Raw genomic sequence first — 24,753 nt, forward strand, 5'->3', positions numbered from 1 at the left:
AGAAGGAGTGCAAGGCAGCATTATTGATCTCAGATATAGATCTTTTAAGATTAATGGTGTATGCCCAACAAGTGGAGGATGAGAAAAGAAAGGACAGAGAAGAACACCTGAGCAAGAAGGCAAAATCAGCGGGCCATGAGAATGAGCAGAGGCAAGGCAAGGGCAACAGGTCCTTCTTCTAGAAGAGGCCTTCCAACTATGCCTCATCTACTGCCAGTGCACCGATGCCGAAAAACAGGTATGATTGGCAGGGGCAAGGCTGCCAGAATTTCAGACCCCAGGGATCTCAATCCCAAGCTAGCTGGGTCAAGGTGCGCAAGGGAAGCCACCATGCGTCAAGTGTGGTAAGTTTCACTTGGGAGAGTGCAGAGTGGGAATGATGGGTTGTTATAAATGCGGCCAAATAGACCATTTTCAGAAGGAGTATCCAGCATGGGGGAACAGGGCCCAACATTCTACCACCGCACCACCGACTAGAGGTAATCAAAGGGGCACTACTTCAGGCACCGACGGAGGTACAAACCGTTTATATGCCATGGGTAGTCGCCAAGATCAAGAGGACTCTCCAAACGTCGTGACGGGTATGATTCGAGTCTCTTCTTTTGATTGTTATGTATTGATGGATCCGGGTGCCATGCTATCTTTTGTGACTCCTTATGTGGCTAGTAAATTTGATAAAATTCCTGAACGTCTTCTTGAGCCTTTTAGTGTGGCCACTCCTGTCGGTGATTCTGTCTTAGCTGAGAGAGTCTATAGAGATTGCACTGTGTCCATTTATCACAGGGATACCTTGGCCGACCTAGTTGAGTTGGACATGGTTGACTTTGACGTGATCCTTGGCATGGACTGGCTCTATGTCTGTTATGCCTCTATTGATTGTAGAACTCAGATTGTCACGTTCAAATTCCCGAATGAGGCTATTATAGAGTGGAAGGGTAGTCCAATTGCACCTAAGGGTAAGTTTATTTCATACCTTAGGGCCAGGAAGCTAATCTCAAAAGGGTGTGTTTATCACATTGTCCGAGTGAAAGGTGACAATATTGAGTCTCCATCCCTTGAGTCGGCTCCGATTGTCAATGAGTTTCCGGATGTCTTTCCTGAAGATTTGCCTGGAGTCCCTCCTGATAGGGAGATCGACTTCGGGATTGATGTTCTTCCTGATACCCAGCCTATCTCAATTCCTCCTTATAGAATGGCCCCAGCCGAGTTGAAAGAAATGAAGGAGCAGTTGAAGGACTTGTTAGATAAGAGATTTATTAGACTGAGTGTCTCGCCATGGGGAGCTCCGGTCCTATTTGTTCAGAAGAAAGATGGGTCTCTTAGAATGTGTATTGACTACAGGCAACTGAATAAGGTCACCGTAAAGAGCAAATACCCTCTCCCCAGAATAGATGATTTATTTGATCAACTTCAGGGTGCCACGTGTTTCTCAAAGATAGACTTGAGATCTGGTTACCACAAGTTGAAGGTGAGAGAATATGATATTCTGAAGACTGCTTTCCGGACTCGTTATGGCCACTTCGAATTTTTGGTCATGTCCTTTGGGTTGACTAATGCCCCCGCCGCTTTTATGGATCTCATGAACCGAGTATTCAAGCCATATCTTGATATGTTTGTGATTGTGTTCATAGATGATATTCTAGTTTACTCCAAGAATGAGGAGGAGCATGCCCATCATCTTAGAGTCGTCTTGCAAACTTTGAGATACCAGGTATTGTATGCAAAGTTCTCCAAATATGAATTTTGGCTTGCATCAGTGGCCTTCCTAGGCCACATTATATCTGGAGATGGTATTCAGGTTGATGCTCAGAAAATTGAGGCAGTGAAGAGTTGGCCCAGACCCACATCCCCGATAGAGGTAAGGAGCTTCTTGGGTTTGGCTGGCTATTATCGAAGGTTCGTAGACGGATTCTCCTCCATATCATCACCATTGACTAAGCTGACTCAAAAGAAGGCTAAGTTCCAATGGTCCGAGGCTTGTGAGGAGAGTTTCCAGAAATTGAAGACTAAGCTAACCACTGCCCCTGTTCTAACCTTGCCCGATGGTACAGAGGGTTTTGTGATCTATTGTGATGCATCTAGAATTGGTTTGGGTTGTGTGTTGATGCAAAGGGGGAAGGTGATAGCCTATGCTTCAAGACAGCTTAAGGTTCACGAGAGGAATTACCCAACTCATGACCTTGAGCTGGCGGCTGTGGTGTTTGCACTTAAAATATGGCGCCACTACCTGTATGGAGTGCATATCAATGTATTCACCGATCACAAGAGTTTGCAATACGTCTTTAGCCAGAAGGAACTCAACCTGAGGCAAAGAAGATGGCTTGAGCTACTCAAGGACTATGATATGAGCATCCTCTACCATCTAGGTAAAGCTAATGTTGTTGCTGATGCTCTTAGCAGGTTGTCTATGGGTAGCACTGCCCATGTGGAGGAAGGAAGGAGAGAATTGGCGAAAGAGGTACACAGATTAGCCCAATTGGGAGTTTATCTGGAAGAGAACAATGAAGGCAGAGTTACTATTCAGGATGGGTCTAGTCCTCACTTGTGGCAGAGGTAAAGGAGAAGCAAGACCAAGATCCCATCCTTCTCTAATTGAAGGGAATTGTTCACAAACAAGAGGTAATGGTTTTCACCAAAGGGGGAGATGGTGTGTTGAGGTACCAAAATAGATTATGTGTGCCGGATGTCAATGATGTTCGAGAGAGAATTATGTCGAAGCGCATAGTTCCAGGTAATCCATTCATCTAGGCTCCACGAAAATGTATCATGACTTGAAAGAAATCTATTGGTGGAGTGGGATGAAGAAGGATATTGCAAAATTTGTTTCCAAGTGCCCGAATTGCCAACAGGTGAAGGTTGAGCATCAAAGGCCATGTGGTTTAGCCCAAAACATAGAAATTCCAGAATGGAAGTGGGAGATGATCAACATGGACTTTATTACAGTCTTGCCGAAGTCCCGAAAGCAACATGATTCCATTTGGGTGATTGTGGATAGAATGATGAAATCAGCTCACTTCTTGGCGGTTAAGACTACTGATACCACAGAAGATTATGCAAAGTTGTACATCCAGGAGATCGTTAGATTGCATGGGGTTACCTTGTCTATTATCTCAGACAGAGGAGCTCAATTCACTTCCCAATTTTGGAACTCCTTTCAAAAGGGATTAGGTTCGAGGGTGAACTTGAGTACAGCCTTCCATCCCAGACAGATGGACAAGCAGAGCGCACCATCCAGACATTGGAAGATATGTTGAGGGCATGTGTGCTTGACTTCAAGGGAAATTGGGATGATCACTTACCTCTCATAGAGTTTACATACAACAATAGCTATCATGCAAGCATTCAAATGGCTCCTTATGAAGCTTTGTATGGGAGGAGGTGTAGATCTCCCATTGGGTGGTTTGAAGTTGGTGAAGCCGAGTTGATTGGGCCTGGCCTTGTTCACCAAGCCATGGAGAAGGTGAGAGTTATCCAAGATAGGCTAAAGACAGCCCAAAGCCGCCAAAAATCTTACACCGATGTGAGAAGGAGAGACTTAGAGTTTGAGGTGGGTGATTGGGTATATTTGAAAGTGTCACCCATGAAGGGTGTCATGAGGTTTAGAAAGAAGGGGAAGCTTAGTCCTCGATATATTGGTCCTTACCAGATCTTGAGACGGATTGGGAGTGTTGCTTATGAGTTGGAGTTGCCGTCGGAGCTAGCCTCTATTCATCCGGTATTCCACGTTTCGATGTTAAAAAAATGCTTGGGCGATCCCTCGTTGGTAGTCCCCATTGATAGCATTGGAATTAAGGATAGCTTGTCTTATGAAGAGGTTCCGGTCCAAATTCTTGATCGCCAAGTTCGCAAACTGAGGAACAAAGAAGTCGCCTCAGTCAAAGTCTTGTGGAGAAACCAATTTGTTGAGGAAGCCACATGGGAAGCGGAGGAAGCCATGAAATCTAAATATCCCCATCTATTCGTGCCTACCGAGGAGAATATTGAAGGTAACGACATTTCTTTGACTTGAATTCATTAGTGCATTTTGAGTTTTGATTGATATTTGTTTGAAAATTTGATTGATTGAATGACTAGATGTTGATTGTGATCTGTACCCTGAGTCCATTCCTGGCCACTCGTCATTCGAGGATGAATGATCCCAAGAGGGAGATAATGTAACACCCCTCAAAATTTTCCCCTAGAATTCAAACCCTTCTTGTATACGGGTAGGGTCGAACTCGAGTATTGAGGAGCGTATGCATGATTCGAAATGAGTCTTTGAGAATTTGAGCAGCGTTAGAGGTGAGGTAGGGTCATGAAGGACCCCTAGGATCAAATTAAATCCAAAAGATTCATCGTGGCTAAGTTTGGGTAGGAGTTCGCATAAGGGGTCGACTTATAACGACCCTATCTTTTGAAAAACGACAATCTGGGTGGCCCATGATCCATCAAATCAAAGGTCGTTGAGTCTTCTTTCCAACGCCACCAAGAACGTAAATTTTGGAGTTCGGAGTCAAAAGATATGACGATCCTAAGATGAACTAGCACGGCAGGAATTTCATTTTTGGCCTGGGTTGCAACTACTGGGGAAATGGCCTTGGCGCTGTAAGGGCGCGACGCGCCACTATCGCACCATAAACATGCCTTAGTAGTTTGGTCATTGGCGTGACGCGCCACTAAAAGTTGTGCAGGGTTTTTCAGGCCAAATTTCCAGAACCCAGAAAATATGGTCTTGGCGCTGTAAGGGCGCGACGCGCTACTATCGCGCCAGAAACATGACTCAGTAGTTTGGTCTTTGGCAAGGTGCACCACTACGAGGTGTGCAGGTTTTAGGCATATTCAGCCTGGCGCTGCAATGGCGCGACGCGCCACTATCGCGCCAGGTGCGTTTTTAGCCTATTTTTTAGAACTTTTGAGGAGGGGTAATTTGGGAACTTACCCAAATTATATATATGTTACCCTTGGTCCTTTGGGAACACATTTTACAGCCTTACCCTCTCTCTAAAAAGCCCTAGCTTCTCTCTCTTTTCTTCTTCTTCTCCATTTTCAACAAAAAAGAGTCCAAGAGCTTTAAGATTTGAGTCCTCCATTGAAGACCCAACCACAAGGTTTTCTTCAAGTCTTCACTAAGGTATGTAAGGCTATCTAAAACATGGTTGAGTCCCCCCCCCATGTGCCCTATTCTTGCTTTGAGGTTAGATGTCCATAGAAATGGAGTTTCTTGGTATGGTTTATGCTTGTATGAACTTTGCCCCCTATGTATTTGATTCTATATGTGTTGATGTTGTTGAGCCAAGAAGTTCCTAAATTAAGCCTTTATGTGAGTATGAGTCGATGAAGATGAGTTGTTAAATATGTTTTATTGATCTTCTTAATTATGTGGATTATGATGAAGGATGCTATTTTCTTAAAAATGTTGCTTATCTTAAATTGTTGACTTAAAGCCTTGGAGTTGTGATGAGTTTCAAAGATTGAGTAAATGGATAGAGGAAATGATTGGTTCTGCTTATATGTTGCTATAAATGTGCATTCAAATTTCATTTGAAAGATATGACTGAGATTGACCGGATAGTATGATTGAAAAAGATTTGATCGTGATAGAGTTGATGAGTTGACAAGGTTGTAATAAGACTTGTTGATATGATTTGATTGAGTTGATTGGATGGAGTTTTATGAGCATGGAGTCTTGGGAGGAGTATCGAGCACCAAATTGGGCAAGAGTAAAGTCCATACTCGAACCCAATAACTACGTCGCCAAACGTAGGGGGGATTGAACCGTTAAAGTCGGATGCTTCCCCGAGATGTTTGTCCTGACATTATAGGACTTGGTTGGATTAGATCCATGATTGGTTGATTCGTTCATACCCTGGCAAGGTATGAACAGACGCGGCAACAACGTCGATTTGTTGTACTTTCACTGGCTTATAAGTGATGGTTGTCGGGTAAGAGAAACTCTCAAATAGGTCTTGATAGTACTCTGAGTCAGATTGAGTTGAATTGTATGTGATTGGTCCCGTCTAAATCATATTCTTGTTTAGACTTAAGACATTTGATTGAGTTATTATTCCTCTTGAGTTAAGTTTCCGAGTTGATTAATTCTTTCATGATGTTCGTTGTATTCGGCCATTTTACATACTCGTACATTCCATGTACTGATGCCATTTGGCCCGCATCATTTCATGATGCAGAGACAGGTACTAGAGATCATCAACCGGCGCTCTGTTGAAGATCTACCTACACCCTCAGCTAGTTGGTGAGTCCTCCTAGTTTCCGGAGGATGTTGAGCCTTCATGTACAATTTTGTTGACATTTACTTTACCTTGATTGTTGGTAGCCATGGACTTGTCATTGACACCTCTTAGACTTTGATAGAGGCTTCATAGACAAGAGTGTGGGGAGGTCGAACTGTTATTTTGAGGAGTCTTATTTTATTGCCTTGTTGGGTTTGTAAATGTTTGGCCTTCGGCCCCCATATATGAATAGTATTTCTTTAATTGAGTTTCCGCTAAGAGAATGTGATTGAATGAATGTGTGACTGGACCAGGTAGTTCGCTCGGAGGTCAGAAATGGCCTTCGGGTGCCGGTTACGTCTAGGGTACTCTCCCGGGGCGTGACATCTGTGCCAGTCTATTAGTGACCAAAAGTTTCTCTAAAATCTGGGTCGTTACAATCTCTACAGTTCCATTTGATAATATTCATTGATCTATTGAGGTTTGGAGGTACTATCATTGGCGCTGGTATTGCAAATGCGGGCGTCCAAATCCTCAGAATTGTACTCATCACGATAATAAAGTTTCCTATCTCTTGAGAGAGTGGGGAATATATATCTATTGAGGCTTTTCTTAGGTTTGTAGGAAATTAGTATGCATTTTTTTGAATTATTCTTTGAATAACACTACTTTTACCTCCTTTAACACCTATATTTCCATTCTGGTTTTCCTCATTATCTTCATAACTTCTTCTACCTCTTGAACATTCGGATTTTGATCTACTCTTGAACCTATGCCAACTGGGGAGTGGGGTGTGGGGGAGGGACGAGGTTGAGGTGGTACCTAAGAGGATGCCGCTAAATGGTTGGAATGTTCATGTTCAGTCCCTCCTCCGCCTAGTTGGGTACCAGTGATGCATCCTGTCCTTCCATATGATTGAGCCATGGGGTCAAGGCTACCTCCTGAGCTTGTTGAGGGAAAAATGAAGGGTGAAAGGGACCTATTCCTAGATTGAGGTCTGACTAAAAGGGTTGAAGGGTGGCATTTCCCATGTTGGGAATTGGTAAAAAGGGAGTTGAGGAGTTTTCATGGATAAAGGTTGTTGGAGAAATGTGGACATCCATATTTGGTTTTTGTAGGCTTCCTAGGCAAGCCTCATTCCCTCTGAGACTACTTGAGCTAGAAAGGTGGGGTTCTGAGCTACTATAACTACCTCTTGGCCTCCACAATCGCCAAGAAGGACAATGCTTGTCCATGGAGTCCCACCTCCAACCACGATTGAGGGATTAGATTTTGAGGTGTTGCTTGTGTTGCATAGAAGGTAGTTCCCCCTATAGTTATGGGAATCATTGGAAAATGAGGGAAGGGGCTTGGGAAATAATTCAAAGGATTCATGTTGGCTTGTATGTTTTGGTTCGTGTTGGGTTTGGGAGTTTGGGAGTAGAGGGGTGTCCTATGAGTAATTCTTCTTTGTTGAGCTAAAAAGAGAGTTCTTGGCATTATGTGGTAGAGTCAGTAATTCTATAGATATAGAGTTGATAGGGATAGTTATTTTATTACTAAAAAAGGAGTGTATGCTTTTGGCAATAAAAATATTAGGAGTATTAAATAATTCCTAATTTATCTCATTAATAATCCCATCTGAATTTGGAAGGTTGTCTATTGTGTATATAGGAGACAAACTTAGAAGTAGTATCAGATATTTTAGATACAAAAATAGATTTGGCCTCCGCCGCCTTGTGACAGTTGGCCAATTGACTGGATATGGATCGATCCATGTCAACTCACTTTTCTGAGGTGGATATCTATATAGCAGTTCCCAAAAGGGTGGAAGTATTGGTGTGGTGACTAGCCTGTAGGATAGGTGTGGAATTAGGGGTTAAAGTAGGAGTCAATGTAGAGGTCACTCTATTCATGTAGGTTACTGTATCTACCTTTTCTGAGAAGTTAGAGTTGGGAGAAATGTTTGTTTTAGGAAATCCTTTTAATGATGAATTAATAATGTCTTTTTTATTACTGTTCACGTCCTTAAGGCATAATATTTTTTGGTTTTGAGTTCGAATCCCTTGAGTTGGACTATGATTTTGTGAGAGATTAGTGGAGGGACTAGAATTTTGGTTCATTTTCTGGGAATTCTTCCTCTATTTAAAAACCTTAGATTCAAGATACTTACATGTACTAGCTTCAAACAATAAAATGCTAATACCTGGTTCCTTGTCGTCGATCTCTTTCGTTGAACGTTGTGATATGGTGTTCTTTTCTTTGGGAATGACACCACCTACCATTGTTCCTCTCCCCCGTCGGTTATTACCTCTTTAGAAGTAGTCGTTCCTTCTAAAGTGTGGATTTTCTTTGATTGCTCTATTTCCATGCTAGAACACCCATTTGTATGTATTGTTTTAATTATGCGGTTAATTCTATTATGTACAAGGACCCCACATTTGAAGCAAAATATATCAAATCCTTCATAAATAATAGATTGCTTATGATGACCAATATAAATAGGTTTCTGGATCGGTACATCGAAAGGGATTTCAACACATATATGTGCATAGCGCCCCTTTAATGCTGCAGATGTGCATACATCAGTTTTGACTAATTTTCCCAATCTTCTCCCAACTCTAGCTAAGATGGCATGATCATAGAATTCCATTGGTAGCTCGGGAAGCCCAACCCATATTGCGGAGATGTTTTTCTTAGCCTCTGAAGCAACAAAGTTGGGGTGCCATAATTTTATTAGTAAGAAGTAGCCATTGATAAACCAAGGACCATTTTAAAGTGCCTTTTTCATAGTTTCCTCCTTAAAGAACTTGACTATATAATAATCATGTCCCAAATCAGTCAGGGTGATTTCCTCTGTAGGTCTCCATAAGATCCCTAATCTAGTTTTGATATATGGTGGATCAATATTTTTCATAACAATTTGATGATTACAAAATAGGCCCAAGGGAGATATATTCTCTACTTTTCTTTTTCAGAGAGAAGAATTGTGTTGCCTATATCCTCCTTCCCAATTTGATCCAGCTATGTAGGAGAGCAATTTGGTGGTTCCTATGTTATCACATACTTGTCTATTTACATTGTAGAACTATGGTTTGAGTTGATTGTCGGTTTATTGTTCTTAATTGGGAAGTGGAAATCAGAATGTTCTTAAAGCTAGGAATCCGTCCATCTAATGGGGGGTCAAGATTAATCTAAGATTTATCTATATCTGGGGGAACTTTTGGGTTTGGATTATTATCATTACACGTGGTCATAGTTGTCATGACCCAAAAATGGGTGTGATGACACTCGTCTCAACCCACCGAGACAAGTCAATCTTGTTACATCCTTATGTTTGCAAATAAGGCGTAACGTCGTGAGACTCGTAAAAAAATCAATATTTAATAGTTTAAAAAGAAATTTAAAGAAAGAATATTATTTTAAGGAGTCGCTACCTAATTTTAGAATAATTAAAAAACCAATTAATTATTATAAAATGTTTAAGAGTGCACGGTGGTGGGTAGTACCAGAAGTGCGTGAATGACCCTAATGCACTGTGATGTAGGTTTGCCGAAAAAAGGCTTCAATTTAATCTAGTGCAAAGTCAATAGTACTAGGGCCTTCGAGTTGGAAATACCAATAGATTCTAGGTAAGGGATTCAAGTGATTCCGAAAGAAAGGTATTCACATCCTTCAGAATCCACAACTGTGGGTCCCAGCTGAACTAATTTTTTAAATTGAGTAGGAAATAAAAATAATGCACAAGTATAAACATAAAATATACACAAAGAATAAAATAAAATAATAATATTAAAAACAGCCTAATATTTGTCTAAAGCCAATAATATACATAATAACAAATTAAAAATATGATTCAAATTTAATTCAAATAACTTCTTAAGGAGAAAATTCTAGGTACCTGTAAAAATACTTAATGAATATGTTAGTAGGAGATAAAGAATAACAGCAACAACAACAACAACGATAACAACGATGACAACAACGACGACAACAATGACAACAACAACGACAACAACGACGACAACGACGACGACAACAATGATGACAAAAATGACAACAACAACAACAACAACAACAACAATGACAACGACAACGACAATGACAACGACAATGACAACGACAATGACAACGACAATGACAACGACAAAAACAACGACAACAACAAGGACAACAACGACGATGACAATAACGACGACAACGACGACGACAATGACAACGACAATGACAACGACAACAACAACGACAACAATAACAACGACAACAACGACGACAACGACGACGACAACGACGACAACAACGACGACGACAACAACGATGACAACAACGACGACGACAACAACAACGACGACAACAACAACGACGACAACAACGACAAAGACAACAACAACGACAACAACAACAACAACGACAACGACAACGACAACAACAACAACAACAACAACGACAACAACAACGACAACAACAATGACAACAACAATAACAATAATAATAGAAATAATAATAACAATAGAAATAATAATAGCAATAATAATAACAATAATAACAACAACAACAACAACAATAATAATAATAATAGAAATAATAATAATAACCACAACAACAACAATAATAATACTAATAACAACAATAATAACAACAATGACAACAACAACAACAATAATAATAATAATAATAATAATAATAATTCAAAAATAAAGCTTATCTTATGAACTCGGAAGGCTTTAGAAATCGATCATAATTTATTCATCGGCCAATTTCAACTTGTAATATATAATAATATAAACTTAAATTAAAATTTTCGTCTTTTAAAATAAGGAGGCTTTGAAAATCACAGAGATATTTTTTGATTGGCCAATGGGACCTATAAATAGTTCAAAAAGGAAACAAACAAAATTAAGGTAAAAAAATTACATTACGTACATCCAAATTAACTAAAAATATCGGAACAAAAATGACCCAAACAAAATAGTAAACAAAACTTAATGGAGAATCATGAATAATGACCGGAGAACATGAAAACACAGAAAATAATGGCCGCAATTTGAACCCCTCCGGCCACATCCGAAATGGAATGAAATATACATTAAAATGTAACAAAACATAGAAACAAGAATAGCAAAATCATAAAACAAAGTGAAGCAACATCTATGTCTAGTTAGATTTGAGAGTGAAAGCTCAAGCCTCGCCGAAAATGGAGTGTGTTTTACTGGAAAAGAAGAGGATTTTAGTGGATTTGGTGGTTGTTGGTTGGTTTTGATGGAGAAATGGATGTCATTTATAGTGAGGGTGAGGGAGAGAGCGGGGTAAGTGAAATTATGTGGAAAATTTTGTGTGATTAGTGGGGTAGGTAAAATTATGTGAAATTTTTTGTGCGATTAGTGGGGTAGATAAAATTGTGTGAAAGATTTTGTGTGATTAGTGGGGTATGTAAAATTATGTGGAAGATTTTGTATGATTAATGGAGTAGGTAAAATTATGTGGAAAATTTTGTGTGATTAATGAGGTAGGTAAAATTGTGTGAAAGATTTTGTGTGATTAGTGGGGTAGGTATAATTGTGGGAAAATTTTAATATTTATCTGTATTTTAATATATTTTTAAACTGTGCTGAAAATACTAAAATGAATATGAACAAATATAACAAATGACATGTAAAAATACAAATTAATGAACTGTGATAAAAAATAGCTATAATTGAAATTAAATAAAATAAATTGATAAAAGTCCTAATTTCTTTTTTTAGAAATAGGATAATTATCGATAAAATTGAGTTAAAATTGTAAAAAAATCGTTTTTGAACTATTTAACGAAGAAAATACTTAAAAGTATGAATTTTAAAAAATATCAAGCCAAAATTTGATGTCAACAACTTTCCTCTTTGTTTGTTTAGGATTGATGAAAGAGATCATAGACAAACAAAGTTGACGAACCCAATTTTGGTTTGATAAACTTTTAACAAAATGATATGAGACATTAATAGAGCTTTTGTACAATACTCTACACCCGTCAATGGGGCTAAAAATAATAAACTAAAAGGGAAGAATTGATCAAAGACTCAAAACATTCACATATCTTCGACTTTACTTCCAAAAATGCCCATTGAAAAGTTGTGTACCTTTGAAAGGAAGACTATCCACATAGCATGTCACTTTGAACGACGTAACAACTTAACTTATCTTTTGTAAGGCAAACAACCCAACTTAAATATGAGATGTCACTTTGTAGGGAGATGACATCCCAACGTGCCCCTTAAAAGGCGGACGACCCAATCCGAATTTGAGATGTCACTTTGTAGGGAGAATTTGAATTAGAGATGTCACTTTATATGGAGGTGACGTCCCAATGTGTCACTTTTTAGGGAGGTGACGTCCCAATTAGTCACTTGAAAGGCGGACGATCCAATTTGTACTTGAAATGTCACTTTTTAGGGATATGACGTCCCAATGTGTCCCTTGAAAGACGGATGACCTAATTTTAACTTGAAATGTCACTTTTTAGGGAGATGACATCCCAATGTGTCCCTTGAAAGGCGCAAAACCTAATTTGAACTTGAAATGTCACTTTTTAGGGAGGTGATGTCCCAATGTGTCTTTTTGAAAGGTGGATGACCTAATTTGAACTTGAAATGTCACTTTTTAGGGAGGTGACATTCCAATGTGTCCCTTGAAAGGCGGACGGCCTAATTTGAACTTGAAATCACTTTTAAGGGAGGTGACATCCCAACGTGTCTCTTGAAAGGCGAATGACCCAATTTGAACTTGAAATAATTTAAATTTGAAATGTCACTCAAAGGGATATGACAACCTAACGTATCCCTTGAAAGGCGGATGATCTAATTTAAACTTGAAACATCACTTGAAGGGATGTGACAACCTAATCTGTCCCTTGAAAGGTGGACAACCCAATTTAAATTTGAAATGTCACTTGAAGGGATGTGATAACCCAATATGTCCCTTGAAAGGCTGACGACCCAATTTAAACTTGAAATGTCACTTGAAGGGATGTGACAATCCAATGTGTCCTTTGAAAGAAGGATGACCTAATTTGAACTTGAAGGGTTGAGACAATCCAAAGTATCCCTTGAAAGGCGGACGACCCGATTTGAACTTGAAACTTCACTTGAAGGGATGTGACAACCCAATGTGTCCCTTGAAAGGTGGACGACCCAATTTAAATTTGAAATGTCACTTGAAGGGGTGTGATAACCTAATGTGTCCCTTGAAAGGCGGACGACCCAATTTGAATTTAAAATGTCACTTGGAGGGATGTGACAACACAACGCATCTCTTGAAAGGTGGGCGACCTAATTTAAACTTGAAATGTCACTTGAAGTGATGTGACAATCCAATATGTCCCTTGAAAGAGGATGACCTAATTTGAATTTGGTGTGAATGGTGTATCACAAAATCTGCAGTAACAATGTTAGTAGCAACAACAACATAAATGCAATATAAACTAAGTAAACGTGGCCTTAGATGCAATGAATAAGGTAGTGATCCAATATTTTACTTTGAAAATAACATCATGAATTTTACAAAAAATGTCAATTTAAAAGAAATAAGTAATCGAAAAGTGTCATTTTGAAAGGTCATGATAAACCAATTAAAACAAGTGTCAATTTGAATGGCATGACAAACCAATTTTTTTTAAAAAGATATCATTTTAAATGGCATGACAAACCAATTTTAAAAAGTATCATTTTGTATAAAATAACAAATCAACTTTTAAAAGGTGTCATGTTAAAGGGTATGACGAACCAAAAAATTCAATATTAATAGTAAATGGTCAAAAAGAATTCCTTTGACAAGTATTCAAAGGTGGGTATCAACCCATTTTTATTTTTTGAACAAGGAAACATATGTTAACTATAGTTAAGACCAACAATAGTATTGCATAGAAATTTCTCACCAATGCTTTCTCATTCAATCGACATTGACTTTGAGGTAATTCCTATGGTTTCATATGGTACTTCAAATGTACTTAAGTGACGACAAGATTTGTTCATCTTGCTTCAAACAAAGGCTTTGAACTAGGCTTAACATCATCCTTCAAGTGCTCTCACCAAAATAAAGGTCTTAATTTGGACACATTTTAAGTGTTTTTATTTGAAGATATTATGTAAAGTACACTCACAGTCAAAAGAATATTCAATGAATGCAATTGTGATATCAAAGGCTTGGCCTTCATGTAAATCTCCACTAATGTGAATCATTTAAACTGAAATCATGTAGAGCTTGTTATCGACTTATAACGTAGGCTTAGGGAAGAGTAGGATAGTCATTTAGGATAAAGTAACTTAATTCCTTTTTGAGCATTGCACTGAATTTGTGTTTTTAACATTTGTTACGCCTTTAGCGCTAGATCCTCAATGTTGTCCCTTTCTTGTGTACTTTTGGACTTCTTTTGAAGTTTAAACTTGTCTAACCCTTTTCTTATTTCGACTAATTGTTTGGAGTGTTCTTCTTTGTTGCAATTTTACTTGCTTGAACTTGTTGGAAATTTTCAACTTTCTTTTCTTCTAAAGTCATTCTTGCATCCTAAAATTTGAAGGACTTTTCAATTTTTTGACTTTGATAACTTTGAACTTTGAATCTTCTTTTGTATCTCACACACCTTTAGTGCTGTCACGACCCAACCCACCGAATCGTGCGGGCACCCACTTTATGACCCTGTGCAGGAGAACCCTTAACCCCTTATATAAGAACAGTTGCAGAATTTAAAACAAACTTGAAAACCAAAATTTTAAAGAAAACTATATTAAAGACCAACTTATACAATTATACAAAATCTTCTAAGGAAATTGGTCTAAACAGGTACAAGAGCTACTAAGAGTAGAAATAAAATAAAAGACCAATGACTCAACTTCCACCAAGATAAGAGAAAAATAGAAGTTGCTGGAGGATCGCCTTCATCTTTACCTAAGAGACATAACTGACCCTTCAACCAGATTATGCCAAGTGGCATATCATGGCTAGTATCAGTACAAACAACACGTACTGGTAGGAATCATTGTTCAATCTAATACCCACCACATAATATATGAACAGAGAAATAAGAGATATCATAATACTTAAACTTCCTCAATTTGGTCACCCCAGCCCAATAAGTGCACTTCTTATTCTCATATGTAGGGTATTCACCATCCTAAACGACACAGTTTCACTACCACCCTAGTTACAACTTAAAACCTATGGGTTAAGGACCAACCTTACTATTATTCCATCACCCCAATAGTACCCACCTAGCAACCTTAACCGTTTAATGATTTCACCCAACCCTCACTAGGTGGTCTAATTGTCTCACAACATAAAGCATATACGTCTCACAACCACATGCTCCAACTTACTTGAGTTTTAGATAGCTACTATCTCTACCTTAGTTATTCATGGAAATCTCAATGGTAATACTCTTTGGCAACTAGAAACCTCAACTTCTAAGTGTATAAATATAGAATATGATTATACCATATAGATCATATACAGGCCTAACATGGTCCCATCCTCTTACCCACCAATAAGTGTATTGATGATCATAATTCACTATATCTAGCACACTTCAACTCAAGAGTTCATTTATAGTTCTTAGTCCATGGCTTATCTACCACTAACCTTATTATTATATGAAAATACATATATTGTCAGGTCCTCTCATGGGACCATCCATGCACACATACTTGGCCCTCTCAAGGGACCCAATTCAGTCATATTTATGTTGGAACATGGAACCCGATCCAAGAATATATCAAAACATGACCCCCAATTCAAATAAGTATCGAAATGTGACACTCGATCCATATATATGTCAGAACGTGACACCCATCCAAACATACCATATTCACAATTACATTTAGTATTCACAACATTTATATTACCAAGATTTGGTTCATCTCAAAAATAGGCTAGCAAGTGCTTATTTATATAAGGACTAACCTGTTATCCTTATCTATACATATTTATGCATATCATAAGTAACTCAATTATATATTTAAGAAAATTCCGAAAATAGTCAACGTCCACACTACCAAATCTTACAGGTTTGACCTCAAAATCTACTAGTTTTACTTTTCTGTATGAGATTCTATGCCCGATATAGATTAACCAAATGCACACAAAAACATCATAATCCATAACTTCTCAATTCACTGCAGCACCTTTCTACCCAAGTCACATTCGAATCTGACCCTATCATAATCAGATCTCTGCCCGTAACCCATGGCCCACAACTTAGTATATGAATTCTCATTAATTTTCCTTTTATATTACATGGTAAGTATATGTTTACTACTCAGAAAAGAGAAGCCTAGCCTACTTGGGATCTAAGCATTCACGGAGAGATAACACTGCTGAATCATTTGTTCTAGATGTTCCACGGGCAAGACCAGATTGAATTCCACGGGTTGAAGCCTTTCAAAAGTTGAGATTCCCTCTCCTCCTCTTCTTCATTCAAGAGCAACCTTTTTAGAGGGTTTTGTAGAAATCCTCGCATCTAATCTCCACTTAGGAGAAGTAAAACAAAAAAGAAAATTCACAACTTAAGTTTTGTCCCACAACTTCCCACTCTAGCGACCTTATTCCCGCTCTAGCGACGCTGCCCCAGTGGGACTATCCCATTCTGGCGGGGTGGTAGGACCTAGTCAATCCTAATTCTTTCAAATTTCTTTTTAATCATGATTAACGACGGCTTTGGTCGTTACGAGTGCACTCAAAAATGTTAGGCCAAGAGGGAGATAATGCGTACAAGCATTCAGAAAGGGTATAGGCTAAATGTGTAGTTGTTCAAAGAAAAGGCTTAAAGGCTCAAAGTGGGGACATACTAAGGACTAATGTCATTAGAAAGGCTTTGTGTGGAGATTTTTTGTGATTAGTGGGGTAGGTAAAATTGTGTGGAAGATTTTATGTGATTAGTGGGGTAGGTAAAATTGTGTGGAAGATGTTGTGTGATTAGTGGGTAGGTAAAATTGTGTGGAAGAGTTTATGTAATTAGTGGGGTAGGTAAAATTGTGTGGAAGATGTTGTGTGATTAGTGGGGTAGGTAAAATTGTGTGGAAGATTTTGTGTGATTAGAGAGGTAGGTAATTTTGTGTAATAGTGGGATATGTAAAATTGTGTGGAAGATTTTGTGTGATTAGTGGGGTAGGTATAATTGTGAATTTTGTTTAATATTTATTTGTATTTTAAGTGTATTCCTAGACTGTGATAAAAATACTAAAATGAATATGAACAAATATAACAAATGATATGTAAAAATACAAATTAACAAACTATGATAAAAAATAGCTATAATTAAAATAAAATAAAATAAATTGTTAAAAATCCTAATTCCTTTTTTTAGAAATAAGGATAATTATCGATAAAATTGAGTTAAAATTGTAAAAAAATCATTTTTGAACTATTTAACGAAGAAAATACTTAAAGGTATGAATTTTAAAAAATATCAAGCCAAAATTTGGTGTCAACAAGCCTAAAACCCAATGATAAATGAATGCAGAAGTAAATGAAATAAAGTAAGGTTTAACTTAATCAAAAGCAGGTAAATAATCACAAATTTCTCAAGATTAGTTGTCACGTGTACAAGTCACTAATATATTACTAAATTACAAAAAAATATAGTTATAATGTCTTTGTCTCTAGAATAGGACTAAAATATAATAAAAGAGTAAGAGGTGTCCACTTGTAATGACCTTGAGGGTCATTTTTGAATTTTTTTATGAAATTACCATTTTACCATTATATTTAGTGCCTCCGAGTGTTATTTGTTCAATTTGTATGATTGAATGTGTTAAAGTCTTAATAGTTTGTGAATTGGGCAAATTATTGAGTTCCATAGAGTTAAGATGTTAAAAAGTGGGTTTCGGTACTAACTAGAGTTACGGATCTTGGAACGGGATTACTTCAGTTCCATCAGCTCTAAAATGTACAAATTAATCTAGGGGAATCGTCGAAATCATATTTGGGATTGATATGTGAATTTGAGGTCCCAAGTTGGAAAGTTAGTTTTAAATGAGCTAAGTTTGACTTTGGTCAATAAATCAAGTTCGGAGACTCAAATTGGATTTTTGATGATTCTAATGGTTTCGGAGGGTGATTCTAATGCTAGAAATGGCTCTGTTGTAAATTTTAGAGGTTCCAAGGATATTTATGGTATTTCAAGTGCCGAAATTAGATTAGTTGTGACTTATTAGATTTCGAGTAAAGGAGACTTAAAATTCAAATTTCAATGATTTCATTGAGTCTGGAACATTGAATTTAGTAGGAGTGCATATAATATTTGTGTATATGAGATTCCAAACGAATCTCGAGGGTCCCATCAGAGAATTTAATTTTGAGATTTTGTTGGTTTCTGGTCCAATCACTTTTATTCATCGCGATCGTGACTTTAGGCCACACGATAGAGATGAGTCAGGAAAGTGGTCTTCACGATTTCGAGGGATGGTTCACGATTTTGATGATCTTTTCATCTTGTGTCCTTCGCGATCGCGAGCATTAGTGGATTGTGATCGCGATGCACAATTCTACCTTAACAGTGTTCACTTCGGGAGAAACACCATTTTCACATTTTTGAGTTTATAAGCTTCTTGGGTTGATTTTTGAGAGAGTTCTTCGAGTAATTTTGTGGAGTAAGTAATATTTCACTAAAATCTTTCATATTTCATCATTTATATCATGATTTCAACTCCTAATCTTTAGTTTCAAACCCCAAATTTCTTATTTTTTTCCCTAATTCGAATTTAAGAAAATGATGATTTCTAACTCATTTTGAAATTATTTTTATGGGTTTTTCAATCATGATTTCCTTATTACTAGTAGAACATGATTGCAATAAATTTTTTAGATTTGACCCTTTTCAAAAATGATCAATTTTTGGATCATTTTACCTCCAATTTCAAAACCTATAAATATGAGTGTCATAGGACTCCTTATGATGCATATGTTTTATTTTTGATAGTAGGTTGTCATTTCAGGCATTGAATTCAAAGGTTGTTCGTCCGGTAGAGCGCTCGAGTACGGTTTCGACAATTGAGGTAGATTTGACTATTCTTCTTAGAGCTAAGTTGGGGTGATTAGTCAAATTCTATGTTGTAGACTTTGGGATAGGGTCGTAGTGTAGTTTGGGACTATAAATTTATATTGTGATCCCTGCGTGGGGTCTTATATGTGTTGTGTAGACTGTGTGGGGGCCTTATTTAATATTTTATCTGTGTTGAGACTGTGTAATCAATGACTTAATTGAGTTAGAAATGTGAATAGGTATTTGACTTGTAATGCCCGCCTGAGGGGTTGAGTTGGGGGTTTTGAGCACCCCTAGTATTGAAATATTTTTGAAAAAAGGGTGAACACTTAATTTGAGGTATTTCCTTTCCATTACTATCTATTGAGGGTGAATATCATGTTTATGTTAAGTTTTGAGAACTTTAAACCCTGTACTGCATGTTGAGTTGAATATTACCTTCATGCCTTATATGTTCTGAATGCATTCATCCTCACGCATATTATCATTAATCATTAGGAAGTTGAGAACTGTGAAAATTCTTTTTGAGAAACAAATGTGACATCTTTTATATCCATGACCACGAGATAGGTGGCAAGCGGATGAGACATTAGTATTATGAGTCATTGGCCATGATCTGGGTGGTAAGGTAGTTGATACATTGAGAATATGATGTGGTATATGGTCCGCGATACCCCCATAGGTCCTTCTTGGTAGCACAGCTCGGTAGGTTTATACGACAGGTTGTGCGATAACCTTGATCCCATCGTACCATCATATCATTGGATCATCATAATGCATTGCATTAATACCTGTGATATTTGATATATCTGCTTAATTATGATATTGAACTGTATTTATGTGTTTACTTTACTCACTCCATCCTATATAAATTGGCAGCGTAGCTGGAGTGAGACTTTTCTACGTGCAGGTAGAAGCGTTCCTTAATTTATTTCATAGTTTAGATTAATTCCTTATACTCAGTTGGTTAAACCTATTGAGTACATGTGAATTGTACTCACCCCTACTTCTGTGTTCCTTTTTAATGCAGATCATAATCAGGATATTCTGCGCGATAGCTGATTTCTCTATTGTAGATATTTTACTATTCAAATTGGTGGTCATGTCTTTGAATTCAGACCGCTATTAGTTCTAGATTTTATTTCCAGTCTTTACTATTATTTGAAGACTTATGATGTATATCATATTTGATCATTGTATTAGATGCTCTTTACACTTATGACACCCGATTTTGGGATATTTTCCTTATTTCTAGCTTTTCTTTATTTTGTAGCCTGACTTTCCTTTTGAGAGTCTCGTATGAGTTTTACTTTTAGGCTTATATATTAGGTGGGGTGTTAGGATGTGTGCCATCATGACCTCAGTTTTTGGGTTGTGATAAATTGATATCAGAGCTCTAGGTTCATCAGTCTCATGAGTTAAAGAGCAGTGTCTCTAGTAAAGTCTTGTGGATCGGTACATAGAAGTCCATACTTATATTCGACAGGCTATAAGATACTTGTTAGGATAAATTCCTTCTTTTGATTCCTTTCATGCGAGTTATTCATATTAAGTATTATATACCTCTAATCTATTCCTTCTACGCAGATGGTGAGGACTAGAGCCAGAGATACTGAGGGTGAGGCTGCACCTACTGTCTGAGCCCAGTTTGCGGTTGAGGTAGAGGACGCAGTGGAGTCAAAGGCCGAGGCCAAGCGAGGGGAGAAGCACCTGCTTGTGGCCGAGCTAGAGAGTCATCGCTGAGATATTGTATGAGCTTGAGGATGATTATAAGCAGTAGATTGAGGAGCAGAGGCCAGCACAGCCTCCAGAGGTCCCTGATAGTACTCCGATGCTTCAGGAGTTATTGGTTAGACTATTGGCTATATTGGATGGTGCTTTGACTCTTGGTGTTCTCCTAGGTACTTCAGGCTCTCCCATCATAGTTATCACTACGCCACCAATTCAGAGGCCTAGTGTTGGATTTCAGACTCCAAGTTCTTCTTCGGTGCCTTTTATCTTACCTTTGAGATTTACAGCTCCACCATTTTCTGCTAGTGCTTCCATATCGGTAGAAGAGAAAAAGAGTTTGTTTTTAGAGATTTGTTCGGTTGGCACCTTCCAAATTTGATGGCACGGATGGGGAGAAGGCTTATGTCTTTTTGACTAAGTGTCAGGATAGGTTTTTCAACCAGGATATTCTTGAGGCACATGGAGTAGCTTACACTTTATATCAGCTTGTAGGGGTGGCCAAGGAGTGGTGAAGATCGATTATTGCTCATAGGCCTGTTGGTTCCCCTATGATGAGTTGGTAGCAATTTTTAGATGTGTTTCTTGAGAGGTTCATGCCTTATAGCCTCCATGACTAGCGCAGAGATGAGTTTAGCAGATTGGAGCAGGGCTTCTTATCAGTATTTGAGTACGAGGATCGCTTTCATGAGCTATCCCATTATTTTGTGTCTAGTATCCCCAATGAGTTTGAGCAGATTCACAAGCTAGTGAAGGGATTCACTAGTTATCATTAGGAGGTTGCAACCTTTCTTGTGTTATCTGGTAGTATCTTTTCAAGTGTTATTGACCACGCCAGGATAATAGAGAGAATTTGACATACTAGACAGGGAGGGGCCAAGAGGTTCCCTCGGTAGGGTCAGTTTGGGGGTCATTCATACAGAGATAGGGAGTAATTGAGTTCAGGTACCCATGGTTATCAGGGCAGATAGGGCCAGACAACTATTTAGGGCTCAGATGGTACATGTGGATCTAGATCAGGCCAGACCAGTTATAGTCATTTTTCAAGCTCCGAAGGTCATACTGATAATTTTTGTTATCCTCCACGGTATTCTGGACCTCGAGGCTGCTTTGTGTGTGATGAGTTTGGGCATAAGGCCCAAGATTTCCTCAGACGTGCTCCTTCTACCCCTACTCCAGATGTGCGAGGTAATTTACAGGGCACTAAAGGTGGCACCAAGGCTGTCATGACAAATGAGACATCCCAAAACATCCATCTTATAGGCACAACTGAACATACATACATATACAACCCACATACATGTCCACCGACCTCTAAGAGTAAGAGCAGTAATATAAGGCGGGACAGGGCCCCCGCCATACCTATAAACAACTAATTATATACATCGAGAGTTAGTACCAAAATCTAGGCTCCGACATAATGGAGCGCTTCTGAACTGTTGAGTGGGACTCTTACGCTGGCGGATCCCCAAAGTATGTATCTGTACCTGCGAGCATGAAATGCAGCCCCTTCGAGAAAGGGGGGTCAGTATGACATATGTACTGAGTATATAAAGCATAACATAGTATAACTGAGAGCATTTCTAAAAAAGAGAGTTAGGAGATGTCGGTGTTACTTAAGGAACCACTATACCTGTATTTGTGAATCATACAAAAAACATGCATGCTCAAATAATACAATACAGCTGGCCCCTTCCGGGACTCGGTGAACCATATCTATAGGACCATCATAGGGCCCGACGCCATCATCACCTTATCACATCACATCATCATACATATGTATATATACATAAGTACCTGACCCTCTAGTAAGGGGCTTGATGAGTTGTTCATGTCATTGTATTATCATATTCTCATATAGCGTACCCAGCCCTTTCGTGAGGGACTCAGTGAGTTGTTCATGTCATTGCATTATCATGTCCTCGTATAGCATACCCGACCCTTTAGTGAGGGACTCGGTGGATAATGCATTGAACTGCGCATGATTACGTACTCGGCTTGGGACTCGATGATAAGAGGGGTTACAGTATACACGAGTAGAATAGTGAGTAACCATATGCAATTTAAAACATTGTCAAAGACTCAATGAAGTAATAAAAACAAATTGTCATTTGCAAACCAGGACGATACTCATATCAGTCATCCCTCAAATATCACTATTGGTTATATCAAAAGAGCCTTAGAAACCATAGGCGTGAATCAAGATGATACCAAATAACTTATAAAAGTCAAGGACATTAATTATCAGAGAATCTCTAAGAACAGGAATCATGAATTACTCTCGAGACTTATGAATGGAATTACCCCCAAAGCTCATATTAATCCTTACTTAATTCTAAGATATGCCTAAAGAAAGAACAGACTGCTTTACATACTCTCTACTTTCCCTCATGTAGTCGTCACATACATATGTGCCATGGAAGTATGGCCTGCTCCTTATATAGTAACATATGCCGAGGGATGTTCGACCCGATCCTTAGATCGTAACATATACCGAGGAATATTTGGCCCGATCCTTAGATAGTAACATATGTTGGGGAACGTTCGTCCCGATCCTTAGATGGTAACATATATCATACTTGGCCCATCAAAGGACTCGGTAGCATAAACATTTCATCATAACATCATAACTTATGTCAAAGACATATCAAGAGAGAGCAAGGGTAGTTTTACATACTTATGCCAAAAACATGCCAAGAGAAAGAAGGTAGCTTCACATACCTCTTATGGATTACCCTTAACCACGTTCACCTCATCGTCTTTTGAACCTATTTAACATGAAAGCAATACTAAGGTTAATAACCTTTCACTTTCTAATTTCCAACTCTACAACCAAGTATCCAGAGGAATCATTTCCTTATCCATTTTCCTCGACTAGTTTATTACTAGTTCTGAAGTTAGCTGAAATCAGGCAGTATCCATTCTAATCTTGGCAGACATATTAAAAAAACAACCAGCAGATGTATATACAAGTAAATCACTTCAACATTACACAATACAACCTCCAACCAACTCGCTCAAAACTGCGATACCAAAATAGAGTTTTTAATCTTTGTTTCATAAAACCTTTAACCATATGAAATGGAGGGTCATGTGGATGCAACTAGAAGAAAACACACCCTTTTGAGAACAATTTACAGCCCTTCAAAACACAACCAACCCAGATGCAACCGCAGCACCACAATCACAACACGCTACTCGACTTCGATTTAACTCTAACAACTTCAATTTAGTTTGTTTCTAACGTCAAGCATACTTATACAATTTCTGCACTTCCAGCCTCATTTAATACATGTATTATACTGCATAAAAACATAATAAACTCCTATTTCAAAGGTAAAGCCTTACCTTACCCGAAACTCGCCAAAACTCGCCTCGAAAGATCTTTTAGCGCGACTGAAACTTCGTGGCTGTTTGTTATCCTTTTGTTGCTGATCCAAACCATAAATTTATATTACTAACACTTTCATACCCTCATGGTATACCCTAGATAAGTAATTCACAGAACAAAATCAGAGATCTTACCTTTTTGGCTCCAAATCCGTGGCTCCCTCTCTCAAGCTTAAGGTTTTTCTTCTCTATTTTTTTCTAGAATTTTCTTGATAAGGATGAACTAAAGGATAAAGATGAAGCTAATGATTCATAAAATATATATATACAGGCCACCTTAGGGGGTGACACATGTCAGCCCCTAAGTGATGACATATGTCAAGCCCTCATAGGGCCAACATACTCCTCTTCCCACTAGGGGATGCCACATGGAAGGTGGGGTCCACCCCTTTCTTCAGCTTCTGCCACATGGCACTTCCAGCTGCAGCCACATGTCAC

At 38.3% G+C, this 24,753-nt stretch overlaps 1 protein-coding gene across 1 annotated transcript; it reads left to right on the forward strand.

Moving 5' to 3' along the window:
* Positions 1 to 224: 224 nt before the first annotated feature.
* On the forward strand, positions 225 to 21,307 carry LOC129894748 (uncharacterized). Its single transcript, XM_055970400.1, has 7 exons — positions 225 to 311; positions 527 to 716; positions 867 to 992; positions 1,335 to 2,045; positions 2,367 to 2,458; positions 3,278 to 3,487; positions 20,978 to 21,307. Exons 1-7 carry the CDS (start codon positions 225 to 227, stop codon positions 21,305 to 21,307), a joined length of 1,746 nt encoding a protein of 581 aa, XP_055826375.1.
* Positions 21,308 to 24,753: the final 3,446 nt, after the last annotated feature.

Source organism: Solanum dulcamara, chromosome 7 (genome assembly GCF_947179165.1).
Source record: "Solanum dulcamara chromosome 7, daSolDulc1.2, whole genome shotgun sequence".
Lineage (NCBI taxonomy): Eukaryota > Viridiplantae > Streptophyta > Magnoliopsida > Solanales > Solanaceae > Solanum > Solanum dulcamara.